Here is a 27,331-nt window from a genome sequence, read left to right on the forward strand (position 1 = left end):
ATGCTATTAATGTACATTGTTAGTAATGTTGTTCCAAGAGCTATATCTTTGTCCTATATCAACACCCATTCTAGTCATCAATATAAGGAATATTGTACTTAGAAATACATGTGTGTTTGTCCTTGATTAGCAGATATGCTATTCATTTATACAGTATGAAGAATGTTTATAGCTTATGTTATTAATTTCAATTAGGAATGTTGTCCTAATTAATAAACAAATACTGTTCTTGCAAATGGCAGCTATTATATAACTTTAGTTCAAAACACTCCCATTGCTTGGACCACGCACATTTATTAAAATTGATGTTATGTATTTGTGGTCTACGAATGAATTCCATGTGGTCAACCAAAAAAAGAAAGTCAAAAGAAAAGAAACCAATTTTTCACACAACCAATCACATTTTCCATGCCATTAGGTTTCTTAAATTATGCTCACATTTTAAAAGGAGAGGGATTTGTAGATGTAAGTTGATTTAACTTGTTTCTTTTTATGAAATTGCTAACATAACTATAACATTTTAATTAACTTGTGCATACTGGAAACAGTGGTACCATATTATTTTCAAGGTACAGTACTTCAGAAAAAGTGTTTAGATCTCTGTAGTTATGCTGTGAAAAATAAAACTCCAAATACCAATGTGGTCCCGTCATGGTGTGGTGGTGAAACAGATGTCAGAGTCACTGGTACCGATGCAAATAACCCCAATACCAACAATGGTAGAGGGTGTCCTTTATTAACGAGGAACAGTCAAAAGCAACAAAAATATAAATCATAGGTCTCAATAGAGCAAGTCCCTCTCAGCTTTTTAATGATATTTCAGGGTGGTGGAAAATGAAGGTGCTCAAGGGTCCAGTTTAGTTGTACAGGGTGTGTGATGCCCAAAGTGAAAGTGCTGGCAGTAATGCAGCAGCTCCTTGGCGTGACCGATCGCTCTAACCCCGTTCCTGATGATAAACAAGCAAAAACACGTAGCACACAAACAAAACTTCAATGTTACCTCAAAAGCACCGCACTTACAAAAAGACATCCCTATATACCAGGAGACTCTACCCCATGATCAGCACATCTCGGCACACCTGCCAGTTGTCTAATGCAGCACAGCTGATCGCAGTAATCTTATCTCCTAATATGGTTATTCCGCCCTGAACTAAATTGGCCGAATAATTCCTTTCCGCCTCTCTCTCCAAGCCGGCCCGTTTCGGTACAGGCGTGCGAGTACCTCTGCTTAGCGCCCTCTTGGGTCGGGGTGGGGATTTGCAGCTCAGATCCTCTCGCTCTTCGTCCCACCCCACATTGGAGAAATGTTGGGAACCACGGTTTTAATATATTTGAAAAAAAGATAGTAAATAAAGAACACTTTAATAGTTTATTACATTGTAATATTTTATGTTATTTTGGATGGTTTAATAGAGACAAATATGGGAAAGAATCAGAATGACAAGGCCAGCTTCAGTTTGGATCAGAAGCAGTGGGTTTGATGCTCTCCTTTTTGATTGAAATATTTCCGCTGACAGATTCCTATCTTTTGTTTTGTTAGCTATTTTCCCACTGTTGTGCTTTTGTCTTTTTGTATTTATTTTCATCTATACTGGTGTGTATGTGTTCCCGCACTAGGACTAAAACCAATGCACCTGCCTGTGTGTTAATTGTTTAATGAACGTGGAAGCCTGAGCAGCGTTTCAAAGTCAACTTCTGTATCTCGTCTCTTAGTGGATACTCACACCTAACAGAACACCCCCGATACAGATGCTTTATGTTTTTTTTTTTAATTATCATTTTGCAGTTTACACTGTTAAAAAATAAACAAAAAACATACCTTTAATTTCATGTACAAAAAAGATGAGGTTTCCCTCCGTGCATGGATAGCATATAGGATATATATATATATATATATATATATATATATATATATATATATATATATATATATATATATATATATATTGTTTATTATTTAAAATATAATGTCGCCCACGCCCCATTTTGCAGACACTTTTATCCCAAGCGACTTTGACTATATATACGTGTAATAGTGGTGTTCAAGATACCTTGCAGGACATGAAAAGCGCTTCATGAAGAGCTCTTTGTAATGTTTTCTGAGTTTTACTAACATTGACATTTCTAGCTAGTTTAAAAATATGTATATGTTTACTTCAAATATCGAGGAAATACAAAGTCAAGTCAATTTAAATAAACAAATAAATGTTGTTGTTATTGAGTGTTAGAGGTCGAGAGGCCAGGGAGGAAGGTGTGCTTGGAAGGAATCTCCACACTTTATCGTTGGCTGGCTTTCTTACACACCTGCACATGTTTGAGCTTTGCGAGTTTATTTTTTATTTTCTATTTTTTTATTCATCACGGGAAGTCGGAATGATATAACGGATTGAAATGACCGTATGACAGCCTTCCTTTTCTCCTTCATTGTTCCTTTTTATTTCTGCCTCGTTTTCCCTTGCCCCCTCCTAGGGGCGGTTTAGTTTTTTTCGACTACAGTTTTTTTTTTTTTTTTTTTTTTTTTCCACCCCTCACAACCAGCATCAGTAGAGACGGACGCTGACTGTGTTGACTATGTCCTCGATTTAGTTTTTTTTTTCTTTTTTTAAAAAATAAAGATTACAAGGACATACCACTGCCCGAAACAAGCACATCGGTTATAAAGGGAAAGCTGGGACCGCGCATGACCCGATAGAGGAAATAAAAAGGTAAACATCTGAAATTATCGAAAAATGGTAAGTAGTTTCGGCTACACATCGCGTCTCTGAAATCAACTTCCCGTGTCTAGGATGGTGGAGGTACTAGTATTAGCACGTTAAATTGGTTGAAAACAAAAGGGTGTTCAAAGCGGCAGGCTAGTCTAGGACGGGGGAAAATGGGGTACAGTCGTAAAAACGCTTTTGTTAGGAGCGCGATACAATGTACCTTGCTTTTCAGGGGTTGTAGATTTGAAACACATCATTGCGTGGTTCCTATTGGATTTTTGCTTTTAAGTTTCACTGAGTGGTGGTGTTCTTTAGGTTTGGGGCATGGAGGAGATGTGGGGTTTCACTTCCTACTGTGATTATTCACCGCTTTTGGTGTTTTCGAGAGCAAGTGAAGAAGGGTTTAGCCATGTTGTATAGTTTGTTTTTTTATTTTTAAAACTAATTGTACTTTAACGTAAAAAGCTAAACAAAACATCTCCATTCAATTCTAATCATTTAAGCTGCTTTGTTTCGCGTGGCTCCAGTGGCTGGCCTTCGAGTGTTTTTCGTATGCACCTTTTAAGTTATTGTGTTCCTGAGAAGAGTTGTTTTATTCATATAAGAACACGGGAGTAGACGGGAATTCAGCGACTGTGTGTGTGTGTGTATATGTGTATATATAATATATATAACGGGAAACTACACAGCCCGCACTATATTTGGAGATTCTGGCCTGGTAATTAGTGTTTTTTTCTTTTGCGATTTTAGAAGAACACCTATCACCTTTCTTTTGTCATTTCAGAGAAGACAGTGTTTTTAATGGGATTTATTTTATAACTTTAAAAATGCTTCATCTTGTGTACATTTTACACACGCATCTCAGCAGCAGACTTACTGCACTGCAACTCATCTGTGCTACTTTGCCTTTGTGGCCCCCAAATAAACATTAGTAAAAATAATATAAATGTTTTATGGTGTGTGTGTATGTGTGTGTGTGTGTGTGTGTGTGTGTGTGTGTGATATATATATATATATGTATATATATATATATATATATATATATCTATATCTTCTAAGATAAATAATTATATTCTTCTAAACAAATTTTTATAAAAACAAACAACGCGTATATTCTTTTTCTTTGTATACTTTAAACTGAAATGTAGGGTAACTTAGTATTTTTTTTTTTTTGAGAGGGAAAATTTGTTTTTTTAATAAATTATACCAGTTAATACTTTTATTTAGTATTTAAACTAAATTATGTATTTATTTATTTACCATTTAATAGTGTATTTTAATTTGTTGTTAAAAGCTCGCTGCGGTTAAAATATTATTTGTACTATTTCGTTTCAATTACTCAGGGCAAAGACGACCTCCATTTTTTCTCTAGGCCTTGCCTTAAAAACACAGGCAGCACTTTCCAGAGCTGCAGTCTTTACTGTAATTGGAAAGCTTACTTCCTTCACGTGTATGCTTATGTGCCAAGTACACATCGTAACACTAGCGTATGTTACATACATGCCGTGCTTTATTCGCAGTACATATCTATTGATAACAGAATGTTACTTCTGTTTTGTTTGGTGTTAAGTGCCACAATAGATGTGATACGGGGTTAGCGTTGAAACAACTGTATCAGAATTAACTATCGGTGCTGTGCCAAATTATGCCTCCTGGCAGGTTTGGAACTGTAGGTCAGTGTTTCTCAAAGTTTTCCGAGCAGACATACACGTTTATACGTTTTAACGTTGTGTTTTTTTTTTTTTTGTTTGTTTGTTTTTTAAATGCATGCCAAAGGTATATTTTATGACAATTGGTCAATCTGAGTGACAAGTTTTAACATATATAAAGCAAGCCATTAAAAATGCACAAAAATCTGCTCATTTAACCAGAAGTGCATCTTTGATTTACTGTGCATGCTGAACTAACTTTGGGTTTCAATAGTTAGAAAAATAACATCACAATTCAAATATAAAGAACAAAAAGTACTTGTGCTGTTTTTTTTGTTAAACTAGCAAATCGCTGACTTGCTTGTACAATAAGTGCCTCTCAAACACCCTGTAAACCACCTGTCAAAAGTGGATGACTGTGGAAGGCCAGCCTGGTCAAAAACGCAGATATTTAGTACACATACTGATTTAACTGAATATGGAAGGCCTTCTGGGACGAAAACGTGTTTCAGATATTTAGGACGTGTATTGATTTCAACCAATCAAAATGCATAAAAAACAATAAAACTATTAGTTCTAATTAAGTTAATTATGCATTTTCTATTCAGAGGCTGGTCATTTTTCAGTAGTACGTATGTAGGGGGCTGGTCATTGTACAGGCCTGCAAGCGTAATTACAAGAGTAGCTAATCGCCTTCGGGATAATATCTTTTTAATTTCAGATGTAAAATACACTTTAAAAAAATCAAGAATTAAGCCCGGAACACCCTGCCTGATGCGACAGTCGCATTTCAATGGAGGAGGTTGCGTCACAAAAAAATGTTTGCGAGTGTAATTGCTGGCAGGGAAGCACAATTGTTTGTTTTTTTTACGATGTTTGACCTGCCGTGGATGCATAAAGTACAGCGGCAATATGTGAAAACATAAAGGCTATGGCACAGTTTTGGTTAGCAGGCAATGTGATCATAGAAAGACATGTTGCCTTTTTGCTACTCTGGTGCATTATGAGCATCAACAATTTTCTCAAAGCCTCCACTAGAGTTTATTATAACAACCTTGACTTGCATAAAGATGGAAAAACACTGAGTGAAAATCACTCTATGTTCAAGGTGTGATATCCGAAGCATACTCACAAAGTACAGAGAGACGTCATCTGTAATTGACAAATCCAGGACTGGAAGACCCGAAGATATTATCTTAAGGAATAGAAAGAAGACAAGCATTGAATTGACAACAGAACTAGCAGAAGGCACAGGTGTTGTTGTCGCCCATCTAGAGTTCAGAGCACCTTTGACCATTGTTCCATAGTCCAATTTGTGTTATGCATATTTTAGCGTTTGTCTTGTTCCCCTTTCTTAAGAGGTATTCTTACTGCAAGACATCCTTTAAGTCATGATTTCAAGAATTACCTTCGTACTGTTGATTTGATGGACAACGACATCTGTGCCTTTTCACCAATGTTTTTCCATCTTTATGCAAGTCAGTTTTGTTACAATAGTAGAACACACTAGCGAATTGTTGATGCATTATGAGCATCATAGTAGAAAAATGCAACATGTCAGACTGTTATATGCTTACCGTAAAACTTAAATTAAACGCATCTGCCGTTTATTTACAGTATTTGCCAGCAGACCCGGCACGTAGAGGTGCAGTCGGCATCCTAATTTCGTATACAATTATCGTATAGACATTTATGAACCATAATTAATGCATTGACGTTTTATTTTTCAAAATAAACAAATGTTAGTTATTTTAGATCTAATAACTAAACGCATTGTTGTGCATAATAGTTAAACAAGAAGAACGACTTGCATTCAAATTAGAACACTTCAGATTATAAAAAAAGAAGTACAAAGGACGTCAGTTTAACAATTGAAGAATATACGTGCGTCCACATCAGGTTAACATTGTAATAATAACAAAAAATACTATATTTTAACAGAAGTCATTTCTGAACTATGGTTGTTGAGTACTGTTTACATATTATGTCCAAAAGCAAAGCATTTGAATTAATCTCACAAGCCCTGACTAATCTAACTATCGTTCTAAATTCAACTTCTTTTTCTACAATATTGTCATATAATCCAAACGCAACATGCTTTGAAACAAAAGGTAATTGATAGATTTAATATGGCCAAAAAAACCCCCAAAACATGCCTTAATTTTTAAATAAAAAAAAAAGTGAATACTTGGCCTACTTCTGATTTGTCTTATCCAACGCTTAATGTTTGAAGTGTGTATCCTAGCAGTGCGCTAATCTACCGGCGTTTATGTAGCTAGTTTCACATGCTTCAGGTGATAGAGAAGCTGCTAACACAACCTTGTAACAACAATGTAACTCAATTTAAACATTCCAGTAACTTTGTTAAAAGGTTGTGTGTCAGTGGGAACTAAGTAACAGTTTTGTTTTGTAACAAATAAATAATAAGTATAAAGCAAAATTATTGCTAGTCTTGCAAGACGGTATGTAAAACGTTGGAAAAGTACAGAAGTACACATTTGTATTTAAAAACGGAATTAGATCTACCATTGTTAATAATAATAAAAATAATAAGTTTAAAAGACAGCCTTGTAGATATCAAAACCCAGGTGTGCAGACTACGCTTATAGCACAATAGTAATACAAACTTCAAAAATGTTTTTAAAACAGTAGCGGCTGCAGGATTTAATTCCTGACTGGCCCCCAAATTTTCACGGGCGGGCCGTTTATGACTTAATGACGTAAACATAATGACGTAATTACTAATATGTGTACTGAGGACACTATACTGTCAGAAATAGCACCATATTCTCCAAGAACTAACACTCACATTTTGACAGTCGGAAATCCGATTTACCACCAACAGGCATAGCAGCACAAATTCTGTAACGTTAGCGAGCTACAAGACACTACCACACAAAGAAAATGACTGACAAAAGCTCTCAAATGTGTATTCGATTTCCAAAGTGAGCTTACATTTAAAAAGCTCTTGTACATTGACTAAAAGTGAATGTTAATACTTCCCTTTGAGCTTTAGAAAAGTGTCAGTTATATGGGAACAAAAACAGGAATAGAGGCATGAGTTGAACATAACATAGAGTTCATCTCAGCTGCATCAGTCAACTAAGTTGATAAAATTAAATGTAGGTACTTGCATTACTGGCACATTTGTTGATTCCTTGGTTCGTTTTCTTTTTATAAAATTTGTCGGAACTTGGCTAATGTGTAAGACACAAATATGGCTCCGGTTTACTGCAAAGTTGGCTAAACATTCTGTATTATATTTCTTAGCAGATGCCCTTATCCAGAGCGACTTACAATTGTTACAAGATATCACATTTATTTTTTTTTATGAACAATTACCCATTTATACAGTTGGGTTTTTTCTGAAATAATCAAGTTAAAGTACCTTGCTCAAGGGTACAACGGCAGTGTCCCTTGACCGTCCAGTTAGGAGTGTAGAGCCCTAACCACTACTACACACTGCTGCCCTTTGTAGGTAATTAGATAGCTAATTGCAAATGTAAAGAATAACTAAACAGCAGCTGCACAAGCTTTTTGCTTACTTGTCATGAAAGAAAAGTTCCTGAATGTATGCTGTCGGCGTGCTGTAATTTTGATACTATAGTATTAAAGATGTAAGATCTCATATCTCGGCCGTCCAATCACCAATCTTTATTTTCAATAACCATGACAATGGTACTGGGGTGGGTGGGATGGATATATATTTTTGGACAACAAGGATGAGCCAGACTTGCCGCAGTGGATTACATTCTGATACGGTTTGGAATGAAATGTTTTTAATTGTCAATCGCTCCATAACTGGATGGGCCCATGAGCAAAATGGGTGGGCCCAGGCCCCTCAGGCCCAAGCGTGGCACTGCCCCTATTTTAAAAAGGAACAGTAAAAGCAATAAGTATCATTATCAAAAATAATTTAAATCTCAATTGTACATTAATATAACAAAACATGTTAACATACAACAAGAGGTTTGTATCTGGCCTATTTCAGCACGCTTTATTATCTATCAAAACTTTTAATAACATTAGAACTGCATTAAACAAGTGTACATGTAGGCCTACCTGAACCCTATGCTGCCTATGTGGAATTACCATATTTTAGTCAGAAGTATGAACACTTTATGTTTTAAGCACTTGTAGTTTTGGAACCTTATCAGAAATTAAAACCCAATACACCTACAGAAAGGCATTAAGTAGATCTTTCCAGTGATGTAATTTTTTTCATAAGAGCTATACCTCCCAAAAAATTATCGAAATATGAAAAATAAAATTAAAAATACTTTTAAAAATTGTCAATTTCAACCACTTTCAAAGTATTACTGCATATAAAAAACAGAGCATATTATAGCTTCACAATTTGTCAATCTGAAATCAGAATTAAAATATTTTACAGGTGCACTGCTAGATAAGGTTTTAAAATGCATAGTGTTTCAAAAATAAACCCCCGAAGTGGAAAAGGCAGACCAGGGCTAAGACTTGCCAAAAAGTGAGACTGGAAACATTATTGCCCTGTAAGAATTTTATTTGGGAGGCAGGGAGACAAAAAAAAAAAAGAAACCTTCCCTATTGTGCTGTATTTACTTATTTTCAAAACTACCTTGCAGTTGGGCTGGGGTGGGGCTCCTTCAGATCATTCTCCTCCTCTTCATCCAGCAGCTCTTCATCAGGGAGATCCTCCTCCATGGCGTCCATGCCCTCCATCTCCTCGTCAGTCAGTGGCCTCCTCCTCTCCATCCATTTTCTGGCTTAACACACCCACATAAAACATTAAAATAAATACCAAATAATAATAGTCTTCATTCTTTTCACAAACAGAAAAAAAGTGAACTAATAATAATAGTAATTATAATGACTATTCTTTACACACACACACAAAGTAAAAGTAAACTAATAAAATACAGTACTTAGCTAAATAATAATAGTAATGATTACAGTTAAATGTCTGTTCTTTACACACACAGTAAACTAATAATAAAATACATGGCTAAATAATAATGACTACAGCTAAATAATGTCTTTGTTCTTTACATAGGCTACATACACAAAGTGAAAATAAAAACTAAACCAATAATAATAATAAAAATATTTTTTACACAGAATAAAAAAAAAAAAATTAAGTTAAATAAATGCATAGTTAAGTAAGAACATGTATGTGAAACTAACAGTAAGAGGTTTTTTTTTTTTTTTTTTTGTGATGTTGGTATTGTAGGTACTGTTGTCTACAGTTATAAAAGTTAGCCCTGCACAGCAAGCACGCACACACACAGACACGGTGACAAAAAACAACCAACAATATGGCTATTTAGCCCAAGTACTTACCGTTTAGATGATATGTAGATTATCACTCCTGGAATTGTAAAACCAGAGATACAGAAATTCCAATCTGCTGTGTTGTTATGGCGCCGTAATCAAATCAAAATATTAGCCATAAACCAAGGGTATCGTGACATGTCCCCTAGTCATGGTTGTGACCCACGCTTAAAAAAAAAAACAAAAGAAAAAAACAAGTTTGCTGGTTGGACAGCTGAGATATGATGTGTTTTGTCATCGTAACAAAAGTTATGAAATTACAGCATGTCGGCAGCAAAGGGTTAAACTACGTTTTCTGTTATTTATTAATCCTGAGCATGGGCGCCGATCTCTACTGTACAATTGGGGGGACGAAACTGTGGCAATTTAGGAAAATAAGGTGTGACGTCACGACAAATTCTTAAACACAGGTGGCGACTATTGAAACGACTGTGTTCTAAATTGTTTCTCAGTCCATTCAGTCAAGTACTTCAATTCATTATAATGTTTCAAACTAGTTAAGCTTGTACACTCAGGCAACCAAACCGATATCTTGTTTCAGGTCTGCCGATTGTAGTGACTTATTTCAATCACAGAAACAGCAAATACATTGCGTCAAGTTTACACAGCAGTTAACTCGTTTATAGTTGCACGTGATACATGCATGCATGAACGCGCACAAACACGCAAAGTACTAGCAACAACCAGGGAAAGGAAGGACAGACATACAGATACAGATGTGGCGCTCCTGTTATGCTGCTCTCCATATACTGTACGTAAATATTTTCGCTTGTAGTAATTGCCGTGAAAATAAATGTTAATAATAGATAGTGAAGTTGTGTTTTGCATTGTTTTCACTACAGAACAGCCTCAAGGTGAAGTCAAGGTGTGGAAATATTTAAGCCCTGCATTTTAGTTACAGTGGGGTTATCACTGAATTAAAATTATTTCTAAGGCTATAAAAAAAAAAAAAACAATCACCAGCAGACTCTTGAGCCTCTATTTAAAAGTTTTTGACAGCAAAAAGTAAACGAACCAGATTATGCACGTGCTCAAAATCTCATTGGACAGAAAAAAGGCAAGCACGTCGTTCTGAAATGCCTCACTTAAAACTAGAACTGCCATGCGGGTCAGTTTGACCCATTTTGCATTTAAAATGTTAATTACTCTTCCATTGTAAATCGTGTGTCCATTTTTAACTTTTCCTAAATATATGAATTCAATATCCTGATGGCGTTTGATAGCCAGAATCGCAAAAATTATAGTTACAAACAGTTCTACCTAGAAACGCCACATGGGTCAATGTGACCCATGCATTAGAGTACATGTCTTTTTTTAGTATAACGTAACATATTCTATGTTTCTGTAACTGCAGCAAACAAGACACACCTCCTCCTAGCACACGTTTTTTATTTCAAGCCTTTGTTTGTAGACTTATTACGAGACAGAGATTGCTATGATTGTGGATTTGTCAAGATGCCAACTCAGTGAAAGCCTAATTGCTTATTTTTCAATGTACCTGGGAGACAACAATCCTTCGTTTTGTTCCACAAATGCAAGTGGAATATATCAGAAGGATCTTGAAAGTAGTCATTTTAATTGGAATGCGGGAAGCTGCACTCGGATGCATACAGCAAACTCAAATGACACGCAGGCTAACAACTTTCAGTGCCTATAGAAAGTCTACACCCCCTTGAACTTTTTTCACATTTTGTTGTGTCAGTGCCTCAGAGTTTCATGCACTTTAAATGGATTTTTTTTTCCACTTATCTACACACCATACTCCATACTGTTAAGGGGAAAAAAGTTTCATATATTAAATACAAAATGGAAAGATCATAATTGGATAAGTCTCCACCCCCTGGGAGTTAATACCTGGTGGAAGCACTTTTGGCAGCAATTACACCTGTGATTCTGTCTCTACCAACTTTGCACACCTAGATTTGGCAATATTTGACCATTCTTCTTTACAAAACTGTTTAAGCTCTGTCAAATTCCTTGGGGAGCATTAGTGGACAGTAATCTTTAAGTCATGCCACAAATTTTCGATTGGATTTAGGTCGAGGCTCTGACTGGGCCACTCAAGGACATTTACCATTTTGTTCCTTATCTACTCCATTGCCAGTGGCCTCTTGGTAGCCTCTCTGATCAGTCTCCTTCTTTCTCGGTCATCCAGTTTGGAGGGGCGGCCTGATCTAGGCTGGGTCTTGGTGGTGCCATACACCTTCCACTTCTTAATAATTGTCTTGACTGTGCTCCAAGGGATATTCAGGGCCTTTGATATATTTTTTATACCCATCTTCTGATCTGTGCCTTTCAACAACTTTGTCCCAGAGTTCTTTAGAAAGCTCCTTGGTGCTCATGGTTGTGTCCTTGCTTTGAAGTGCACTACCCAGCAGAGGGAACCTACAGGAACTGCTCAATTTATCCTGAAATCATGTGATTCACTATAACTTAAACAGGTGGAGGTCACTTAACTTGGTGTGTAATTTTGAAGGTGATTGGTTACACCTGAGCTAATTTAGGATTGCTGTTACAAGGGGGTGGACACTTATCCAACCAAGCTATTTCAGTTTTTATTTTTAATTAATTTTTTACAAATTTCTAGAATATTGTTTTCACTTGGAAGTTTTAAGGTAGGATGTGTAAATAAATGAAGAATAAAAAAAAAAAAACTTTTTTTAATGCATTTTAATTCCAGGCAACAAAAGGTGAACATTTTGAAAGGGGGTGAAGACTTTCTATAGACACTGTGTGCGTAATATGAAACGTATGTTATATATTCTTTTTTATATTACTTTTAGAAAAAAAAAATTGGTTTTACAGATTTGTATGTAACAGTTTACAAGTGTTTACACAATAATATTCTATGGAACTGCGTCTGTGTTTACAACACAGCTCCTGGATGCAGGCACAGTCAGCTGGCAGACAAGTACACTCCTCCATAGAGTACAGTGCAGCCGCCATACCGGATGTAATGTTATAGTTTCTTTTTGTGGCGTATTAGAAACAATGATTTCGGTTTTATAGTTTTGTGTGTACATATACACTTTTACACCATTACAGAGGTATATGTACATAACGGTTTCTTTTGAAATTAATATTTTGTTATATTTTTTTTGTAGTTAGTATATGCACTCATTTTAAAAAGAAATTAAACTTTCCATTTAAATAGTGTTTTTGCGATGCAAATGTTAGATATGATCTTCATGAATAAAACTTTTCAGTTGTATCTGATAGTATGTCTTTCATTTTCATAACAAAGCATTTTAAAAATGTATGGATCAAAGTGACCCGCGTGGTAGTTCTTGGTAGTTTGAAAATCCGGCGGTTCTAGTGTTAAACGCTACCAAACTTCCTGAAAATGTTGTGTAGTTATTTTTATATAGACTGTATATATTCTGTATATTTTGTTGGGACTTTATGTGGAATGTAATAAACGAGAACCAAAACAGTGTCGTCGTCCCCCCTCCCCTTCACTTTACAATGCCATACAATGCCATCCACGTTTTTTGTTTTATCTGAACTGATTAAAGTTCAATTTCAGCTTTTGTTTGCTTGTTCAGGTACAAAAAGGGACAAGTAAACCTCATGTTATTACTTTATGAAAACGTGTCTACTGTTTACTGTGAAGAAACGGCAATGGCAAGGAATGAAAAAATGAAAAAAGCGTTGTCAACTTTATATACTGTTTATTTCGGGAATAAACAAAACTGTTTTAAATTTGAACTTCTATTTGGCATCCTTTGTTTTGTAGTTAATTCACTGATGTAAAATAAGTCCTGCACAACTTATTCTTTACTCCTGGGATATTTTTCTGTTTTAACGTGTTACATATTGTAAGGTCTTGCTGTAAAATAAAGGCACATACACAGGGCCACGGCCACGTCCCCTACAACTGCTGCTATGCTGTCTCTGTCTGCGTTCAGAGCAATATAATGGCTTTGTCACTTTTTGAAAAACAAACGGATATTTAAATTGTAAGTGAATATCCGAACATGAGAATCCTGTCTTCGTCCCAGCACTACTTTTAATTGGATAGTTTGTTATACATACTACATTTTTTTTTTTAATTATTGGTTCTCATTTAATTTTCAGTGATCTGACTGGCCAAATTAGTACATGTAATAATTAGAATTCCAACACGTACTAAAGTCAAATTAGAACATGTACTAACTATTTGAAACCAGTTTTTTTGACTGTAATGGCCTTCCAATAATATATAAAATAGTATATTTTAAATAAATGCATTTTTTTTATGTCAGGGCTGGCCATTTTACAGTGGTACCTAGTCATGCTAGTCATTAGTCGCTTGTAATGACTTCGTATTCACAGTGTAATTACAATAGCCAATCACCTAAAGGATAACATCAAGAATAAGGAATTTGGAAGATACAGTGGGAGAGAGGAGTTTTCTATGGTGTAAATATAGATTTGCTGAGTGTGCCAATTTAGTTACCAGGTGTCTCTGGAAAACTCTGTCACAGTTTTCAGCCCAGATTTTTTTAGTCCTGATCAGAAATGTTAAAATAGTAAAACTTTCCCAGTTTTGGCCTTCCGTAAGCAACTGCTTCATTGCACAACATCCATACTGCAGTAAAACATATAGGAGTTGTTTTAATGTATTTCAATTCGGTATTTTATTATATATATATAAATATATTATATATATATATATATATATATATATATATATATATATATATATATATATATATATATATATATATTGGGGGCCTGTGGCAAAGTGGCTGGTGAAGGGGAACAGGTGTAGAGGTGATGCAGTGCAGGAGTGACAGGCAGACAACGGTAATCCAGTGAAAAAGTGTTTATTTATAATCCAGGTCTGGTGACGGTAAAATAATAAATCCCTGGCAATACACAACAATGTGTGAAGCGCGGGGATAACGAAAACAGGGCACAGTCCCGAACAAAAACAAACACACGGTCACCAGTCCTGGGTGAGTGCAAACACAGGTAGTGTTGAAAGTGCTGACCCTTTCAGGTCATTACGGTCTTACAACAGAGTCTCGTTTCTTTTCAGGCTGACCGACTTCCCGGTCCCGGAAACTAACTGTCAGGCCAGCCCTTCTAGATACTTCTCCCGTTCTTTAGTGCACTAACAGGTCGGGAGGGAGAGTTATCAACAGAACTCATTATTTTTCTGTCACAGAGGCACAGTAGCACAGATGAGTTGAGGAGCAGGAAGTCTGCTGCTGAGATGGGCCAATGAAAGCGCATCATTTATTCCCACCCCTAGAATTCCCAAACCATGCCTGATATGTTAGTAATTCAAAGCTGTATGTCTTCCTGACACACAGCACTAACCAATCACCCTGAGTTTTTAGCTTTGCATACTGATTTGGGGAGTGGGGAAATGGGAAACTAATGTAGTGTAATTGTCAAATTATTGAGCAGTGCACTCTGCTGCTAAGTGCCAGTGTAGCCCACTTGAACTGTGCACAGCCATTACAGCAACTCCTCTCCCCAGCAAACAGGAAGATCTATTAGTACATTGTGGTGGAAATAGCAAACTTAATCTTTAACATTAATATCTTTTCCTGGGTTGTTCAGTCAGTATTCGGCTTTCCAAATACAGAGGAAAAGCAGCTTCAGCTCCTTTTATTTCATAATTTTAGAATTGAATTCCCAACCAGGTTTTCTATGTTGACAGTAGATTCTAAATGTGCGGCAGATATGTGCTAATCTGGACCCCAGTAACTGCCTGTATTCAGAGCCACTCTTGTAAGCGTTCACGCTAATAGCTGTTGTAGAAATGACATTTCCAGGCAGGACACAAATATTACTGCAAACTGTGACCAGTGCAGTGCAGATGATTTTAAAGTGGGGGAGGGGGGGAAGGCAAACAAGTTACAAAAAAGTTTAGTGTTTTGTTTTGAATTTTCCAACAAATGTTTACTGATGAATTTGAATGAAATTTAAGAGTATGACAAGCATAAAGCAAAGACTAGACATGGATTATTTTCGTACTTTAGAGATTCCAGTCAGCACTCACAGCTTTGTCTGACAATATCAACTGCGTCAGGTTAGCAAGACTGTTCGCTCATTCATGAAATGTCAGTGTTGTATTTAAAATGTTTGTGAAGTGTCCCTGTGTCCCTGTCCAGCCGAGAGAGAGCCTGATCCTGAGCAAAAGTCTTGTTCTTGTCCAAAAGGAGACACCCAGAGTTAAGAAGGATGTCAGCCCGAGGGGGAAAGAAGAAAAGCACCAAGCAGTCTCGGTCTGGGCGGGCCGGGGTCATCTTCCCTGTGGGCAGGATGATGAGGTACCTGCGGCGGGGGACACACAAGTACCGCATCGGCATGGGTGCTCCCGTCTACATGGCAGCAGTGATCGAGTACCTGGCAGGTAGGCACCTGCACCCTGGGGACTCTGGGGTAACACACCATTGCAAGCACTGCTGGGGTGAACAGGGCTAGTCTTCCAAATGCTTTTATTTTGAATTGTCTGTAAAACAAAAGTATAATTCATACAATATTAAAGTTTAAAAAAAAAAAAAAAGGGGAGAGAAACACAGTAGAATGAATTTGATTTAATTCAAACGTCATTTGATGCCTTGGTTTCCTTTGCAGGATATATATATACACACACACACACACACTACTGTGCAGAAGTTTTAGGCAGGTGTGAAAAAATGCTGTAAAGTAATAATGCTTTCAAAAATAGACATGTTAATAGATTATATTTATCAATTAACTAAATGCAAAGTGAGTGAACAGAAGAAAAATCTACAACAAATTCATATTTGATGTGACCACCCTTTTGCCTTCAAAACAGCATCAATTCTTCTAGGTACACTTGCACAAAGTCAGGGATTTTGTAGGCATATAGTCAGGTGTATGATTAAACAATTATACCAAACAGGTGCTAATGATCTGGGGGTGCTTCAGCAAGGCTGGAATCGGGCAGCTTTGGCATGAATCAAGCCAAGTACAAGGTTGTCCTGGAAGAAAACTTGCTTCCTTCTGCTCTGACAATGTTCCTCAACTCTGAGGATTGGTTTTTTCCAGCAGGACAATGCTCCATGCCACACAGCCAGGTCAATCAAGGTGTGGATGGAGGACCACCAGATCAAGGCCCTGTCATGGCCAGCCCAATCTCCAGACCTGAACCCCATTGAAAACCTCTGGAATGTGATTAAGAGGAAGATGGATGGTCACAAGCCATCAAACAAAGCCGAGCTGCTTGAATTTTTGCGCCAGGAGTGGCATAAAGTCACACAACATCAATGTGAAAGACTGGTGAAGAGCATGCCAAGACGCATGAAAGCTGTGCTTGAAAATCAGGGTTATTCCACCAAATATTGATTTCTGAACTCTTCCTAAGTTAAAACCTTTAGTATTGTGTTGTTTAAAAATGAATATGAACTTATTTTCTTTGCATTATTCGAGTCCTGTTATTTTGACCAGTTGTCATTTTCTGCAAATAAATGCTCTAAATGACTATTTTTATTTCGAATTTGGGTGAAATGTTGTCGGTAGTTTATAGAATAAAACAAAAATGTTCATTTTACCCAAACACGTACCTATAAATATAGAAACCGTAGCATCTGATAATTAAAAACGTCACAAGAGTTAAAAAAGGTCTCGAGTGTGTGTGTATATATATATATATATAATTTGATACAGTGATTTAATACATTCTGTTATTTATACAAATAAGGACATGGTCATTTTTGCCCCTTAATTCATCTCAGGCAGTGTTTTGCTTGTATATTCAAATGTTTGCCCACTACTCATTTATAGTCTCCAAAGCTGCCTGTAAACTGTGTTTCTATTGAGTGCACTGGAAAGCACCACAGATTTAAAAAGTGGAAACAGAAACCCTGGGGTACTTGAGAGAGAGTGAGAAGTGGTGTTGACAAATCATTAAACCAGAACATTCAAATTCACTGTATTAATGTATTTCCCATTCAACAACCACAATTGCAGCCTTTTAGAGCTGCTTGAACACAGACAAAACTAATTCTAGTTGCTTCTTCTCTACCTCTGCATATACACATTCATTCACACCTGGTTATGGAGAGTGGTAAAATATTCACAATGTAGGTAGAGTAGGCACACAGCACAGCGTCGAAATATAATTATTATTTTATTTGAGCTCTTTGTCGCAATGGGCTATAAGATAGAGATCTTTATTCTGAGAAGAGTTTACAATAAAGCACAGAAACAGTTTGGTCTTGAATATAATATATGGGAGACCTGGAAAGTAGAAATTCCTTGTAAGCAGGGCTGGTGTACCTAACTCACTTTATGGCAAAATAACGTACTGTACTGTGACGTTTGTTTCACAAACATTATTCACTGTGACAATATAAGCATAAGCGCTGGTAATTAAAGTTGCAGCAGTTCTGCCCTATAAGTCTCTGTGCTGGGTATTAGATTGCACTTGGTACATTATTCATACAGAGGGGCAGGTCCCTGGAGGTTCTGTGCTGGTGCTCTGCTGGTAGAGAGACATTTAGCCAGGGACGGGCAGTTCATTCTTTGACTAATTGAGTTGGGTCTTTTTAATATGCTGCAGAACTGCTGTAGATTACTGGCCCCTCCTGCACACCCACTAATAGTGAGTTGGTTGGATTTTATCTCCTAGTGGAGGATCTGTTGCAGCTGAAATCTCTGACTCCTCCCTGTGTGGGTGTCTTGTGTTGCAGCTGAAATCTCTGGGTGCATTCACAGATCATTCTGCACAGATTCTGTGCAGAATATGACCAATTTAGCCAATGGGTGCGTTCACAGAGATCATTCTTAGAAGATCATTGGTCAGATTCTGCACAGAATCTGCGAAGAATGATCTCTGTGAATCTCCTTGTTGCAGCTGAAATCTGACTCCTCCCTGTGTGGCTGTCTTCTGTTGCAGCTGAAATCCTGGAGTTGGCAGGCAACGCAGCGAGGGACAATAAGAAAGGCAGGATCACCCCGCGCCACATCCTGCTGGCCGTGGCGAATGACGAGGAGCTCAACCAGGTGAGATCAGAACCCTGCTGGCTGGGAGGTGAGCCTGGGGTCCAAAGGTATCGACAACATACTGCCTGTCGAACTTGGTTTAGAGTTTTCAGCTGGTTTCACAGATAATCATAGCATCTTGGACGGCCTGTTAATTGTTGCAATTTGGTGCAAATTTTGTGCAAGTAAAATCTCAGTAAATTTAGCCTCTACCCAGTCCCTTTGCTTTATCTTTGGTAGCCTTGGTGTCGGTCAGGGAGCACACACAGTACTTTCAAGGGGCTATGCTCTGAATATTAGAGGAGTAGAGATGCATGGTGTGCCTGTGAATTGAGATATTTCATTTACCCCCTGCATCATATCGTGACTAAAAGCACTAAGTCACAGCTACCCACCTGTTGGCATGTTTTTTGTTTTTCCAGCCTCAAAAGATGCGATTGTCAATTAAAAGGTTTACACATCCATGTTTTATTTAAATTTTATTAAATCTTTTAATATCCACACTTACCAAAGTGAAACTCCTATCTCTAAGTTATGAGTAAATTAAAACCAACATAACGCTGTACCACGCTGCCTCTCTGTCCAGGTGTGTCCTAACAGACGCAAGCAGAGCTGCACTGTGGTTAACCCCAGGAAGAGACAGTTAGTGAGATTTTGATGTTTCACATAGTGCTGTGCATAATGTGATCTGTAGGTTGGATGTTTCATACAGTGCTGTGCATGATGTGAGATGCAGGTTGATTATTTCACACAGTGATGTGAGCTGCAGGTTGATTATTTCACACAGTGAAGTGAGCTGCACATTGATTATTTCTCACAATGATGTGAGCTGCAGGTTGATTATTTCACACAGTGATGTGATCTGCAGGTTGATTATTTCACACAGTGTTGTGTGTGGTGTGATCTGTAGGTTACAGCTCATACCTTGTCCTCCTCTAGCTGCTGCGAGGGGTCACCATAGCCAGCGGTGGGGTCCTTCCCCGAATCCACCCTGAGCTGCTAGCTAAGAAGCGGGGCGCCCGGGGCAAAGTGGACACGCAGTCCTCCCCGCCCGAGAAGAAGGCAAGGAAGGCATCAGCTGTCAAGAACACCAAGAAACCTGTCGTCAAGAAGCTGGGCAAGAGCAAATCGGCCAGGAAAACGAGGGTGTGTACCGACGGATCTGTTCCTCTGTGTTCAAAAAAGAGTTTATTATACTTCACTGTGTGTTTATTTTATATATATATATATATATATATATATATATATATATATATATATATATATATATATATATATATATATATTATAATTTATTTATATTTTGTGTGTTTAGGTGTCAGTGAAAGCAATAACATCCTCCAGGTTGCTCAAATATGGACCAATATCCACACACTTCCATAAGTTTGAGACATTGCTATGCATCTTATTAACTTGTTAAACAGCCCAAATATTCAAACATCCTGGAGTGTGTTGGTGCACTTACAATAGGAGTACAAGGAAAATAAGTTGGAAAATAAGTTGGATGTCTCCTTATGGTAAAGTGGTAAGTAGTGTATAGGTGATGCAGTGCTCAGTACAACGACAAACAAATAATGATAATGAATTTATAATCCAAATGTCACTTGACAACATCAATAATAAAGGCGGACTGGCAGTACAGAACAATGTGTATTGTTCAGTGAAATAACCACAGGGTTCAGTCCCGAAATAGTAAACGAACACAGAACACCAACAATCAAGTGCTGAAGTACAATTTATTAGTGAACATGAGTGCGGTGAAGTCTAGGTTGGGTGCTGGCCTTCAGCAACAGCTCCCGGATTGTGTTCGCCGTCTATCAAGAACAAACAGAAACAGTTTTTTAAATTTTTTTTTAATTAATTACATCCATTTTCCCACGGGTCCTTTCAGTAACCAACCAAAGGAACAGATTACTGGGCCACTTCCCCTAAGTACCCTCAGTCACGCCCTGTTTTTGTGGTGCGGCCAATCATATTCACATAGTCTGAAAAAAGAAACAAGGACCAGGGGTCACAAATGGAGTTTAGACAAAGGGGCATTCAGAACAGAAAATAGGAGGCACTTTTTTACACAGAGAATTGTGAGGGTCTGGAATCAACTCCCCAGTAATGTTGTTGAAGCTGACACCCTGGGATCCTTCAAGAAGCTGCTTGATGAGATTTTGGGATCAATAAACTACTAACAATCAAACGAGCAAGATGGGCCGAATGGCCTCCTCTCGTTTGTAAACTTTCTTATGTTCTTATATATCCACCAATCCGAGACTGACACATCGCCTACCACATTAAGGCTATGACTTCCTGAATGGCTGAACCGTTCACAATCACTCACGGATTTGATAATAAACTGAAGCAGTTCTAGTGTTAAAGCTGGTTTCCCAAAGTTTTGGTGATGGAGGGCCAATTTCCGGAGGTTGCATGGGATTGGGGGCCGCACAAGAAAATGTATCGCTCATGAAACCAAAATATGTGCCCAATTATACCTTTAATTTCCTATACATTTTTGTATTTAAATTGGGAATGTATATTACTACCATTGCAACACTAGCAACTTTGAAATGTATTTGTATTTTTTCCTGTGTCTTGGTGCCACAACAGGCTTAGGTTTGAGCACCAATATCATGCTGTCACATCTTACATTGTCTTGGTCACAACAATTAAAGAAAATAATAACGAAATAGGTACTCTTCAAACTATACCAGTTAAACTCTTTTTTTGTGTTATTCTTCAGTAGTGAGGCAGAATGCATCTTGACTTGTACAACTAAACACTTCACTAAGAGCTGAACGTATGTACAGTGAGCAATACTTAATTCGAATCTCTGGGGACCATACAAGTAGTTTGAGATGTGCAAAATTCGAATTAAACAACTTATGTAAATTGCCCCATGGTGTGGACATTTAGAGCTATTTCCGTAGTAAATGTGCAGAAATAAAACAGCTTGATGTTTTTATTAATTTTTTCTTTCTGAAATCAATGAAATAATCACACATTTCTATTTAAAGTGCAGCATTTATTCATAAATTATCTACCATTAATTGGCGCTTTTTATGCAGTTACATACGATTGCTACATAAGGTCCTACTAGCTACTGTACTATAGTCTAACTGTAGTCTTATTCAAAAACACTGCACAAAAAAGAAATGTAACAGTAACAATTTTAAACTGTAGCTGGGTACTGTTACTACAGTAGTACTTTCCCTAACAAAAGATCCAATTCGAATACCAAAACTACAATACTGTACAAAGCGCATTTTCCCCAATGTAGGTGAAGCTGAATACAGTTTTGTTCTTAAGTTAATAAAGTGCCTGTATACTGAACCGTAACGTTTCTAGCTAGCTACTGCAGCTTCATAAAGTAATCTAACCTTATTTGGATGGTACCTTCATGTCTTGATGTCACAGTCTTTGAGCATCTTCCTCTCTGGAAAGCGATAGGAGCCGACAAAATAATAATTTAAGAAAAGTAGAAGCGCTTTTTCTTAGGAGGTTACATGTTGTTTTTTTTTTTTCCTTCAGCACGGCAAATCTACTGTGCACTATAGGCGGTTTTTTTTTTTAAAGGGACAGTTCACATATAATGACCATAAAAATGTATGTTAGGGAATTTTTATGAACTTTGATTGCTATTAATCTCCCTCAAACTACATGCACAATTTTTTAAGAAAATTTTCAGAAAATGTAAAAAAAGTAAATGATCAGAATTTGGTTGACGGTGGGCTTTGGGAGGCCGCATTTGGCCTGCTGGCCGCACTTTGGAAACTGCTGTGTTAAAGGATAAGCAAAGGTGGAGAAATTAGGAATAAATCAGCGATACCGACCCTTCAACCCCCAAAAAACACTGAACATTAACCTGAACAGGATAGTCAACATAGCCTGGGTTTATCTGGGTCAGTGTAAATCCCTTGTGCTGATACCACGTGGCCGAAGAACTTAATAGAATCTTGGAAAAATGTTTTATTTTTATTTAAACAAATGTGCTGAACGGTCTTGGAATATACCATAGTATCATCTATGCACACAAAAAAATCTTGTCCTTCAGTTTGACCAAAACCCTTTCTGTCATTTATGAAAAGTAGCTGCATTGATAAAACCAAATGGCATGACCTTAAATTGGAACAAACCTAGGGATGTGGGAAAAAGCAGTTTTTTTCCATACAGTCTGGATCGAACTCAAGATCAAGTGTGCTGAACACAGATGCCGCACTCATTGATTCTAAAATCTCCTGTATGGTGGGCACTGGATATGCATCAGACCTGGTCTTTGCATTAAGCTTCCTAAAATCAATGTAAAAATGAAAATGTCCATCCTTTTTTTTTTTTTGTTTGTTTTAAATTGGTACCACAGGATATGACCATGGAGAACAGGAAGATTCTACAAAGCCCTTTGCTAACATTTCCTGAAGTTGATCATTCACAAATTCTTGCTTCCTTGTTGACAACCAGTAATTCTTACTGCGTACAGGACCATCGTCTGTCAAATCAATCGGATGTTTCAAAACGTTAGTGCACCTCACTATATCAATACACACCTGCTTAGCATTCAACAGCTCTCTCTCATATCCAATTCAGATTCACTGACAACATTGTCAATCATGTGATTGTCATTTGTAAAATCTAACCTCACCGTCTGACCACGTGTTGTCCAAGGATCAGCAATGAAAGATTTGTACATTAAGACTCACTAGAACACCATGATCCCACATCAGCTATACCATCAGCAAAAGAGAGACTGGAATTTATCTTGGTTAAATCTGTTGTTTCAAACATCCAACTGTATATCAGTAATAATCAAAATACAAATGTTATTTTTTCATAATTGCAGTTCGTACGATCCATCGTTCCTCCTAGACAATGTACTATAAATCCGCTGTACCTATTGGGTAACTTCCCCTACCGTCTGCCAACTGTAATGCACCCTTCCCATATGTTTTACATTTTCATCAGGTTTTTAAATTTCCTCCCACACTTCTTCCTACTTGTGTTTTACTTTTCGTTTTTGTTCAAACCTTGAAACCCAGAATTTTTGTCCAATTTCTTCATCAATGCGACACAATCTCCTGTTCTGACTTTTCTGGATTGATCTTAATACACAACTCCTGTCTCAATGCAAAGTCTCAAGTTTCTGTTGGATGCGTTCTCTCAATCTGCCAGTTCTTTTTTTATAATACAACAATTTATTCAAACATATCAAATTAACTTGATCTCTCCCATCAGCTACACAGGTTTCCCCTGGAATTCCAATAGCAAAAAAGATTAGCACCTTTTCCAAACTGAGCAATTTCATACTTTGTTTGCAAAAGCACAGATGGCTGAATCAAAGCTGTATTTTTGGTATTTTCTTTCTAAAGCTTTAATGCTTCTAAAAGACAGACCACTTTTCCTACCCTCTGTTACAGGGAATTTTGTGTTTAGGTTTCTGTTTCAACTGAATCATCACTGTTAACTGAATTCATCAAAATGCAATGATGTGGCATTAATTGAATAGTTTATTTTAATTGAACAACCAACATCATCCCATCTGGGGTGCCAATTCTGTAACCGTCCAACATTGTACTGAATTTTATTTATTATGAAACCAGAAATTGTGAGTTTAAGTAGTTATTCATAATCGTCAGCACTGGGTACAGCCAGAATAATATACACAACACAAATGTTATGCAATGATAAAGCAAAGGCTGCTTTAGTTAACCGATTCAATTTATAGCCACAATATTATTCCTAACATCCAACAAACAAAGTTAATGAGCGTCTTTTAATACAAGTACAAACCCCCATGTTCCTTTATTTCAAACAATCTCTTGCTGAGTGGAAACGAAATCCTGTTTAGTAAAATGAATCACAGTTGTTTCAGTAACTTGATTGTCCTTCTGTTTGTAATCCACTACTTGGCCGACAAATGAAACAACACTAATAGACGTCATCCAACTTCAATAGGATAAAAAAGCTTTCTGGATAAAATCAAAGTTCTCAACTGAGAACTTAATCTGTTGCATCATTTAGATTCCAAACTGTTGCTGTACTGTGGAACAGCACAAACACACACCAGGGTGTGTTTGTCTGGTAGCGTTGTACTTATTGGAATGTTGGGTAACAATTTATACTGTACCACACCTGTGTATCATTGCACCCTGATGAATGAACCCAACTCCATTAACCTATTTTGTATGATTTAATGCATGAAATAACTGTTTATATCTGTCTATCTATATCTTAAATGGTGCAAATTATTTTATTGTCAAAAGACCTTGATAAATGTGACACATTGTGCATTCAGATCAGTTCATAGAGATTTAGGAAGGCCATGTGCCCCAGATCTCCCTGTCTTCTCACCTCTGAACTGCACAAATGCATGTCCCGTGGGTGTGGGTTCAGGGAGGGGTGCCTGTATCTTGTGGCTGGAGGGAGGGATTGTGTGCTGCTGCTTTCCAGGTTTAAATCACTGCCCTGTTTTTTCTCAGGAGAAGCATGCTGAAAACAACAAGGAGGGGGCCTCCAGCTCCACCACAGAGGATGGGCCTGGCGATGGCTTCACTGTACTCTCATCAAAGAGCCTCTTCCTGGGGCAGAAGGTGAGGGCCTGAATGACCGCAGTTCAGAGCAAAAAAAACTAGACAGAAGTCTGCCATTTGAGATGTGCTTTCTAGCTGTAGTAGCAGAAGAGTTCACCCCGTGGATGTCGTAAGGACTGAAAATCTATGTTTGTTTTATAGTCGAATGAACAGAAAGTGATGGTGTTGCATGGGTAATGCAACAAGAATCGTTTTGTGCAGGAAAACCTCCCCACCTCGCTAGGGGGCAGAGCCTTCTGTGAAACCCAGTGTTTAGAAGGAACATGTACCAGTACTTAATAGAATACAGATGTCACACTTTACCATAGTCTTAATACTGGAGAGAGGGAAAAGGTGCTGTTTGTATTCATTGTTGGTCTTATTTCTATCAGCTGTCCCTGACACAGAGCGAGATCCACAACATTGGATCCATTAAAGTGGAGGGGATCATCAACCCAACGAATGCAGACATTGATCTCAAGGAGGACGTGGGTGAGTGCGACCTGAACAGGAGCAGTTTTGAGACCTTGCAGGTTTACACTGTTTGCTTCAATCTGTCACACTTGTGCCTCTTTGAGACTGTTTCAGCTGACAATGAAATCTGGAATAGCATCAGACTTTATGGACCAGTCGTACTATCCCTGCGGAGATGTATTTCCATGGAGAGTTTTACATATTATAGAAACAAGGGTTCTTTTGGGGATGCCTTTGAATCAGAGTAGTTAAAATATGGAAAACAAAAGTATGGTGTTTGTGCATATCAATACATATGCATGATAAATAAAAATCTCCTATTCCAGACTTTATTAGGTGCTTGATTAGCCACAGTGTAAACACAACAAGCTTAGGTGTGTCTTGCATCTTCTGAAATTATAGCAATATATTAGGTAAGGTTTATTGGAATTTTGTTGGCACCATGTACTTTTGAAGTAGGTTGTTAGGAAGGTAATTAATAATAATAAAAATAACTATAACATCTCATTTGATAATAATTCTTGTATAACCCTATGTGTGTAACGTGCACCAGCTGAAGAGTGTGACGCCGTCTCTCGTTTAGATATGCTGCACTGTTGAGGAGTGCACGACAACATTCCCACAATATGAGAGACAAACATTTTAACTGTTTGAATAAGCGTAACAAAAGAGCAAAAAACAATTTACAAATTTGCAATCAATTGAACAAGTAAATTGGGAAGAAATGTTTTAAGTAGCATAAGCAACTCTTGAATCTAAGAAAATAATCCACAGTAAGGTTGTGCCGATATTGTTCATACCATGACGATAATATAAAAAATATTGCAACGTTCGATAATACCGTCATTTTTGAGGCCCCAACGCCAAATATAGATTTGAGAATGTAAGACTCGCAACATACAGCCAAACAGAAAACATATGCAAAGTCAAATAAAATAACGGCCAATTCAAAACTGGAAAATCAAATGAACATCAATGTTAAAAACAAGCCCACTTAATGGCTGTTTTAACAAATTTAACATGATTGCGTTTACCTAGCTGTCAGTTGTTGAACATTTTGAAACAGAGTATACTCTCGCTATAATGACCTTCATTAAAATGAACCTTCGGACATTAATGAACCTGGCCCAAATAATAATAATAACTAGAACTGCCAGGCAGTTTTACGGTTCCCAAGCCCTAGTATCAGTACCCGTCTAAGGTGTTTAGTTCTCGATGTGCCAAGTTTAAAATCAGCAACTTCAACTGTTCCACAGAAGAAGATTTTGAAAGTGTTTTTTTTCAAATATGCGTCAGGCAGCCATCTTGTTTAGCATGAGTTTCTTAAGTCAGTTGTATTGCTACAGTGTAAAGGATGATGCTTATGAAGTTACGAGTTAGTCAAGTAAACCGTTTGTCACCTGAGGCAGTTTTAAATTTCAGACGTAAACATACACCTGATGGCCATCTTGTTTTATAAAACATAACCATTTTGACATATATGTGATTACTGGGACGATAACTACCAAGTTTGGAGTTTGTTGGACAAAAGGTTTTCAAACAGCAGCAGTTTGTTAGGGGCGCGTTTCGATAAGATTTGTGGCAGCCATTTTGATATTAAAATATTGCAGAAACTTCTGCTTCGCAAACTTGATGTGGGTTTGGATGCTGATATATGCCAAATGTCAGATCAATTGCTTCACCGTTTCCCAAGAAGATG

General features: G+C 37.4%; 1 protein-coding gene across 1 annotated transcript in view; it reads left to right on the forward strand.

Annotated features, from left to right (window-relative positions):
- The first annotated feature begins 2,509 nt into the window (after positions 1–2,509).
- LOC121326215 (core histone macro-H2A.2) overlaps positions 2,510–27,331 on the forward strand; it is a 37,276-nt gene continuing 12,454 nt past the window's right edge. Inside the window, exons 1-6 of the mRNA XM_041269441.1 lie at positions 2,510–2,705; positions 15,817–16,010; positions 18,522–18,628; positions 19,547–19,753; positions 25,069–25,179; positions 25,551–25,650. Of these exons, the coding sequence (XP_041125375.1) occupies positions 15,839–16,010; positions 18,522–18,628; positions 19,547–19,753; positions 25,069–25,179; positions 25,551–25,650 (697 nt within the window). The 5' untranslated portion in view covers positions 2,510–2,705; positions 15,817–15,838. The remainder of the gene's footprint in view (positions 2,706–15,816; positions 16,011–18,521; positions 18,629–19,546; positions 19,754–25,068; positions 25,180–25,550; positions 25,651–27,331) is intronic.

The sequence above is a fragment of the Polyodon spathula genome, chromosome 13 (assembly GCF_017654505.1).
Source record: "Polyodon spathula isolate WHYD16114869_AA chromosome 13, ASM1765450v1, whole genome shotgun sequence".
Taxonomy (NCBI): Eukaryota; Metazoa; Chordata; class Actinopteri; order Acipenseriformes; family Polyodontidae; genus Polyodon; species Polyodon spathula.